We start from the raw sequence: 7,922 nt of genomic DNA, 5'->3' as shown, positions 1-7,922 counted from the left end.
GAAATACAAAACCGTGGGAACTACGTTTGACCTGATTCCTCAAAGAGGATACGTAGGCGTCTCACGGCTCGGTCATAGTATGCATCATAGTGAATATAGGATGCATAATGTACATAGTGTGCGTAAAGCGTGCGTAACGCACATAGCGCAACATAAGTATAAAAAATAAATTCCCCAAGCAAGATACCTGGGGCAGGAATTATGTTTTAAAATTCCAACAAAGGTGTGATTCCGAAAGTTGTAGCACATCACCCATCAAATTATTTTCATTTTTTCATATCCTTTCTTTAACTCCACACCAGAACCAACATTCAACGTCCAAAAGACCTCCCGATCAATGTTCAAAATATGTCGAGTCAGGCAAATAAGACCGAGAATAATACACCAATCCCCAGCAAAGAAGAGGATCGTGAGACTGGGAATGAATTGATAGCCAAAGGAGTCTCCAGAAGAGAGGGTCGTATCTACAACGCCCCGATTCCTCGAAAGAAATAAAATGAGAGAGTCTTATTGGTGAAAACCTTCACAGGCACCATAAGGCGCCGGGAGATGAGAGAAAAGAGAGAGTCTCATTAGTGAAAACCCCTCGAAGGGCACTATGAGGCGACAAGACAGATCAACAAAAGCTACAACATTCGAAATGGACACTCCTTTATCAGCCCCAGCAAATCAAACCATCGGGCAAATCGATTGATACAAATAGACTGGGTCAGGGATCGGTGGTGCACGTCATGATCACGGGGACCAGTCATGTCCTCCAGATAAGTTCTTTTGAGTTTCTTCTCCCACCAAAATATTGGTTCAGAAAGATTTTCTCCTTTTTTCTATCTTTTATTTCTGTTCCTAAAATGTGTCTTGAAAGGATTTTTCAAAGCTTACTACCAGAAACCGGAGGGGAATTCATCCAATGCAGGATAATACAAACAGTCTTAAAGGCCGATCCCAGGCAATGCAGTGAACGTGCCCGGCAATTTTGGAGGAAGTAAGCTCATAAAGGGAGTGGTTTCGGGAATTAAAAGGACTCCCACAGCATGTGCTTAAAGAGAAAGTAGAAAAGGGGATTAGTTGAAAGCCAATCCCCAGCAGGCTAGAGACCCCCAGCAGGCAACTCTGCCCACTAATCAATTATGGGGACATAAAGCAAGAAAAAGAGAAGAAAGGAAAAATCATCCGCCCGAAAGGCACCCCCCACCACCACGATGAAAACTAATTAAATCCTTTTGTCTGTTGCAGGAAAACAAAAGATTGATGATGGCGGCAAGATACAACGCCAGGGAAATCACCAAAACCGGGGCATAAAATTTTCTGCCGATTGTCAAAAAATTTCTCGGAAGAACGGGGAAACAATTTCAAATACTTTTAAGTTCTAGGTCGCCCACCAGTATAATGCTGGAATACATTTAAGTTCTAGGTCGCCCACCAGTATAATGCGGGAATACATTTAAGTTCTAGGTCGCCCACCAGTATAATGCGGGAATACTTTTAAGTTCTAGGTCGCCCACCAGTATAATGCGGGAATACTTTTACGTTCTAGGTCGCCCACCAGTATAATGCGGGAATACATTTAAGTTCTAGGTCGCCCACCAGTATAATGCGGGAATACATTTAAGTTCTAGGTCGCCCACCAGTATAATGCGGGAATACATTTAAGTTCTAGGTCGCCCACCAGTAAAATGCGGGAATACTTTTAAGTTCTTAGGTCGCCCACCAGTAAAATGCGGGAATACTTTTAAGTTCTAGGTCGCCCACCAGTATAATGCGGGAATACTTTTAAGTTCTAGGTCGCCCACCAGTATAATGCGGGAATACATTTAAGTTCTAGGTCGCCCACCAGTATAATGCGGGAATACATTTAAGTTCTAGGTCGCCCACCAGTATAATGCGGGAATACTTTTAAGTTCTAGGTCGCCCACCAGTATAATGCGGGAATACTTTTACGTTCTAGGTCGCCCACCAGTATAATGCGGGAATACATTTAAGTTCTAGGTCGCCCACCAGTATAATGCGGGAATACATTTCAGTTCTAGGTCGCCCACCAGTATAATACGGGAATACATTTTGTCCGTTCATTCCATATTCCAGGTCGCCCACAAGTATAAATGCAGGCATGTCATCACCATAGGAGACGCACTTCCTCAGTTTAGTTTCACCATAGGAGACGCACTTCCTAAGTTTAATCTTACCAATAGGAGACCCGCCTGTAGAACGGAGTTTGTTGTAGGACAAAGAAAAATAGAAATCAGGCGTCCACCTGGAGAACAAGGACAAAGAAGGAAGAAATCAGGCGTCCACCTGGAGAACAAGGACAAAGAAAATAGAAATTAGGCGTCCGCCTGGAGAATAAGGACAAAGGAAGGAAGAAATCAGGCACCCACCTGGAGAATAAGGGAATACAATTGAAGCATTGAAGTCAAAAGCCCGCTCATATGAGATAGGAGCACACTTAGAATCAATGAAGCAAAGGAATACAACAGGAACCTCCAGCAGGAAGCAATAAAATCCCCAGCATCCACAAAAGGCTAGTCAAGAAAGACAACAAGAAAACAAGAGGGGAAAAGAACCCAAGGTACGGAAGTAGAGAACAGATGTGGTCCGCTCAAAGAACTAGCACCTACAACTAGCTGTATCAAGGTTCAAACCTGAAGTCTGTATGAAGCACCATTCAAGACTCAAGACCAAGTTTCAGAAGACTTACAGATAGGAATCCTTGTAACTAGTAGCTGATAGGCTTAGTTAGTCTTTTTTTCAGTTTTCATTTTTGTTGTAATGACAGGACCGCGGACCGGAACCTCAACAGAACGGCACCTCGATCGGCTCCTCACCTCGGTACCCTCTACCATCTCTCTCATTTCCGAACTACACGTGGCCTGATTCCTGTATAACCAAGGATATGTAGGCAGCTCAGATGCCAGGGCTCGGTCACATTCCCTCCCTTTCCGTAGTGTAGTCCGTCCAAGTAATGGTCGGGTCAAAAACACGTCTAGTCGTTCTTTGTCGGAAAACTCTTCGTGTTTCCAGTCAAAGAGGGCAGCTGTAAGCACGTGATTTTTGACCCTCCCCGGGAATTTTAGGTTCTTAAGCTTAAATACTTAATTTAGGACTAATATAGCTATTTTGACTATTTTTACTTTATTTTTCTCGCAAAAGAAAAATCACAAAAAAATACATATATAAATTTTAGTTTATGCATTTCTCATAAACGTGGAAAAAATACAAAAAAATTGTACTTTATTTTGGTACTTTATATAAATTCAAAAATTACTAAAATATATAGTTCTATTAATGTTTGCAGTCATTATAATTTTGAAAAATACAAAAATTGTACTTTATTTTGGTACTTTATATAAATTCGAAAATTACAAAAAATATAGTTCTATTAATGTTTGCAGTCATTATAATTTTGAAAAATACAAAAATTGTACTTTATTTTGGTACTTTATATAAATTCGAAAATTACAAAAAAATATAGTTCTATTAATGTTTGCAGTCATTATAATTTTTAAAAAATACAAAAATAGTACTTTATTTTGGTACTTTATATAAATTCGAAAATTACAAAAAAAAATAGTTTTATTAATCTTCTATAGTCATTTTAACTTTGAAAAATACAAAAAAACATTACTTCATATTTTATCTTAATATTTAAAAAACGAAAATTACAAAAATAGTTTTATTAATATTTTTGTAGCTATTTTAAATCTTGAAAAAATATTTAAAAAATATATAGTTTTGTTTGAATACTAGTCTTATTTTTGGTAGTTATTTTGCTTACATAGGACTAGTTAAGCAACGTTTTCCTATTTCTCGGGTCCGGGCAAAAGAATAATATTCGGGTTCAAACTACCCGGTTTTAGGCCTAATTTCGGACCTAGCCCATAATAAACCGTGTCCAGGACACATGGGGAACCCCACCGCGCGTGGGGAACATAAGCCTCGAACCCCACCACGCGTGGGGCTCATTTTTCTGGGCAAAGACTATACAAATACACGGACAAAACTTTGAAAGAGGGGGACTTTTGATTTCTGGTCAGAAAAAAGAAAAAAAACGGGAAAATATTTTTGAGCACTGTTCAACCTTCTTCTTCAACAAGAAGAAGAAGAGAAAAACCCTTACAGCAAGCCCACCCCCCCCCCACGCTCGACCCCTCCGGTAAACCACCCAAACGACCCCTCAGCCACCACCAAACGACCACCCTCCTTCCACCTCCAAAAACCTCCCCAGCTGACCCCTCCCCGTCACCTCCACCCATAACCACCATAACCAACGACCAAACACCACCCCGTCACCTCCACCCATAACCACCATAACCAACGACCAAACACCACCCCGTCACAACCCAACACCACGACCAACAGCTTCCCCCCCTCGTCGTCAAACTCTAGCCCAGTCCGTCACCTTCGACCACGACCAACGACAACAACCCAACTTCGCGACCAACAGCTTCCCCCCCTCGTCGTCAACCTCCAGCCCAGTCCGTCACCTTCCACCGCGACCACGACCAACGACAACAACCCATCCAGTCGAACCCCAGGCCTCCTCCTCACCCCAGTCACGAACCAGCAGTAACGCCATTAGCGTTAGCATGCCCAGCTGCCGCCGTTTCTTCGTTATCGTCGCGCAGACCGTCTGAGGTCATCGTCGGGTTGTGCTCGTGGCTTCCGGTCTGATATCGTTGAGTTCGACATCGAGGTTCCGTCATTGGAGAGGTTTCCGATAGCTGTCGAGACAGTTTGGTTGTTGTTCTTGCTTCAAACAGGTGCATATACATTTCCAAACTTGTTATATTTGCTTAAATGGAATGAAATGATATGGATTTCCTATGCACTGTTTGTGTATCGGATTTGTTGAATGTCTCTTCCTTTGTTTCATTATTTTAAGTAGCTATTCCGCATTTTGTTTCTTCATATTAAGATTATTGTTATCTACATGCTTGTCTTAAGAGTTGTTTGTACGTATAGTAGTAATGTTAAAATCATAGGAGTAATTTTAATCCCGCTGAAAAATATTCGTCTCATCAAATAAGTTTAATCTACAACTCATGACCTCGCAAAGTAGCAAAAAAAATGTAGTTATTTTAGCCTTGTTTTTTCCAAAAATAAATAAATAAATAAAAAAAAACGAGACTAGCTTCGCCAAAAAAAAAAAATATAAAAAATGTACAGAGTGCGGAGCCTTCACAAAATATGTGTATTAAATACTTAGATTCTGGGACGGGCCGTTTAGCAAATTTCGCGGCCCTACCAAAAATAATAATGCGCTAGTTGCTTTAGGCGCGCCTTTAATAATGTTATCTCCCTAAACTCGGGTGTGCATTTCATGCGACCCAAATCCAAATCCTAAAACATCAAATAAAATATGTTTCGGATTGTGGGTGCATTTCATGTGACACAGTTCAAAGATATGTTTTAAGCGATGTTCACATTCCTAAAAAATAATGATAATAAAACGGTAAAAGATAAAATTTGCACATGGCTCATAATTATATTAAAAATCAGATAAATAAGCCGAATATAACAGTTGAGCGACCGTGCTAGAACCACGGAACTCGGGAATGCCTAACACCTTCTCCCGGGTTAATAGAATTCCTTATCCGGATTTCTGGTACGCAGACTGTAATATGGAGTCATTCTTTTTCCTCAATTCGGGATTAAAATTGGTGACTTGGGACACCCTAAATCTCCCAAGTGGCGACTCTGAAATAATTAAACCAATCCCGTCTCGATTGTCCTTTAATTGGAAAAAACTCTCTCGCGCCCCCGCGGGTACGGAAAAAGGAGGTGTGACAAGTATGAAAGAGAATTTAGAGATGCACATCTAGATGATGAAACTGAAAATGTTACTGATATTGGGAAATGTTAGATATAGATTTTGATTTTGATTTTCATTGAAATGTATATTCAATAGATTAATACATATAAACTATGCATGTGCATGCAGAAGTTTGTGGAGTGCCGGAGAAAATTTGTAGAGTTTGTGGATTGCAATCACAGGAGGATTTAACAAGTCCATTGGGGACAAGTGTCAGCGAGATTGTATGCAAATGCTTAGAAGGAACGTATGATCTCTCTACACCGCTGTCATACAAAGAAAAATTTGGAGTTCAAACTTGTGCCAGTCAAGGTTAGATAAAATTTTCATTATATATTGTATCTTTATTTCATTATATATTGTATCTTTTGAAGCAGCAAGCGAAGAAGCTGGAGTGCAGTATCAAGAGAAAACTGGACTACAATCTCAAGACATAGGCAGAAGTAAGATTGGTTCCAAATCTATAGATGCAACATGTGATGATGATGATGTAGCTGGAATGATCTTGGATATTGCAAATGGTTAGGCAGTGCTTTTTTAATTTTATATATGTTTGTTTTAATTAAAGATTATTAACATGTTAGCTGTTGTAAATATTTTTGCAGAATCTTGTCAACAAGCATCTAAAGATCATGGTGAACAACTGCAAGATAAAGAAAATGTGGAATTGCAAGAAAAAGAAAATGTTGCACGCAATATTTTAGCTGAGTTGTCTCTTGAAAAAACACAAGAAGGTACTGCGGAGAAGACAGGTACTGATTGTGCCCTAATTATTATATGTACAATTGAAATTTTGTCTCTTCATTTGACCTGTTGCAGAAAATATATATATATATAGTGTCGCCAGTAGAGGAAAACAAAGAGGACACCAATGATGACGATCTTAACCAATATACAAGGAAAAGAAAGAGAGACAGTATTGGTTATGATGGTCCGTCATTTTCTCTTCTTACTCCTACTCCTCCAAGTATACAAATGGACATTGATGTGACTTTGACTATGGAGGGTGAAGGAAATGTTTAAGAAGAGCTTGGTCGAGGTAAAAGGAACAAGAAGTTAAGCTGGCAGTTGAAATCTCCTTTTGATAAGGAAGGAAAAGCAGTAAGTTCCAAGGCAGACAATCAAAATACTCTGAAGAGTTTAGGTTGGATAAAATCAACCTATACTCGTAGGTGTATTTTTCATTATGCCAAAGAAGATGAAAAATTAGTGAAGAAATTCATTGTGTGGTTGGGCAAGGAGAAAAGGAGAGGTCGCAAAAAAGAGTAAGTCTCTTAATGTGTTTCACTACATCCTTAACTTCTGTGATTGTAAGACTAATTTTAGGACTAACTGTCCTTAACTTATAGATTCAAGTTTAAAACTTAAGGACTTCTTGTCCTTAAGTTTGAATTCAAAATTCATAAGCTAAGGACATGCAGTCCTTAAGTTTGAGTATCAAATTCAAAAGCTAAGGACACTTGGTCCTTAAGTTATAGATTAAAGTTTTCAAAATTCTAACTTGACATTTTCAAAATTTTCAGGGGACAAATTGATTTATATGCTGATGATAATAGTGTGAGGAAAAAACCATACAAATTGTATCATAAAAAAATCAGTAGCAAAATGTTTTTCCTTGAGCTTTCAGATAGCAAATTTGTTCTTGATGATAAGGTTAGATAATTCACAAGGCATTTATTTTTTCTATTATTAATTTATCATTTTTTCATTATTTTATGACTGATTTGTTATTGATTTGTTTTATTTTTTGCCTTTTTATGAAGCATATTGACATTGCTCTCTATTATCTGAGAAAGAAGGAATGCTACCACCCTCGCGATCATCCTTTTCGATGCACAACTACTGATGTTCTTTTTGATAATTATATGGCACTTGTGTATAATGATTTCAGTGAAGATGCTAGTGATGAGTTTTGGTGTGCTGGTGATAATCAGTTATTTCTGACACCATATGTGTGGGGGGACAGCCGTAGATGTGGAATTGCATGGACTGAGGTTGACAAAATCTTTTTTCCATGTCGGCTTCCTTCAGAAGATGATGAAGCTGTGACACACTTTTTGTTGGGAGTATTGGACTTGAATCAAAAAAAGATTGATGTATATGATTCCATATA

General features: G+C 38.8%; 1 protein-coding gene across 1 annotated transcript; it reads left to right on the top strand.

Moving 5' to 3' along the window:
• Positions 1-5,922: 5,922 nt before the first annotated feature.
• Positions 5,923-7,692, top strand: LOC138889371 (uncharacterized). The gene is made up of 5 exons (XM_070172672.1): positions 5,923-6,121; positions 6,187-6,330; positions 6,415-6,561; positions 7,333-7,462; positions 7,573-7,692. The coding sequence occupies exons 1-4, from the start codon at positions 5,923-5,925 to the stop codon at positions 7,368-7,370; spliced, it is 528 nt and encodes a 175-aa protein (XP_070028773.1). The 3' UTR covers positions 7,371-7,462; positions 7,573-7,692.
• Positions 7,693-7,922: the final 230 nt, after the last annotated feature.

The sequence above is a fragment of the Nicotiana sylvestris genome, chromosome 4 (assembly GCF_000393655.2).
Source record: "Nicotiana sylvestris chromosome 4, ASM39365v2, whole genome shotgun sequence".
NCBI lineage: Eukaryota > Viridiplantae > Streptophyta > Magnoliopsida > Solanales > Solanaceae > Nicotiana > Nicotiana sylvestris.
Note: the sequence above shows the minus strand (reverse complement) of the source record. Positions and strands in the feature narration are given on the sequence as shown.

What these genes read in the sequence shown, in the direction of transcription:
- LOC138889371 (XM_070172672.1), top strand. Translation starts at nt 5,923, where the DNA reads ATGCATGTGCATGCAGAAGTTTGTGGAGTGCCGGAGAAAATTTGTAGA. An exon ending in TCAAACTTGTGCCAGTCAAG is followed by an intron (nt 6,122 to 6,186) that starts GTTAGATAAAAT and finishes CTTTTGAAGCAG; the next exon opens with CAAGCGAAGAAGCTGGAGTG. An exon ending in GATCTTGGATATTGCAAATG is followed by an intron (nt 6,331 to 6,414) that starts GTTAGGCAGTGC and finishes ATATTTTTGCAG; the next exon opens with AATCTTGTCAACAAGCATCT.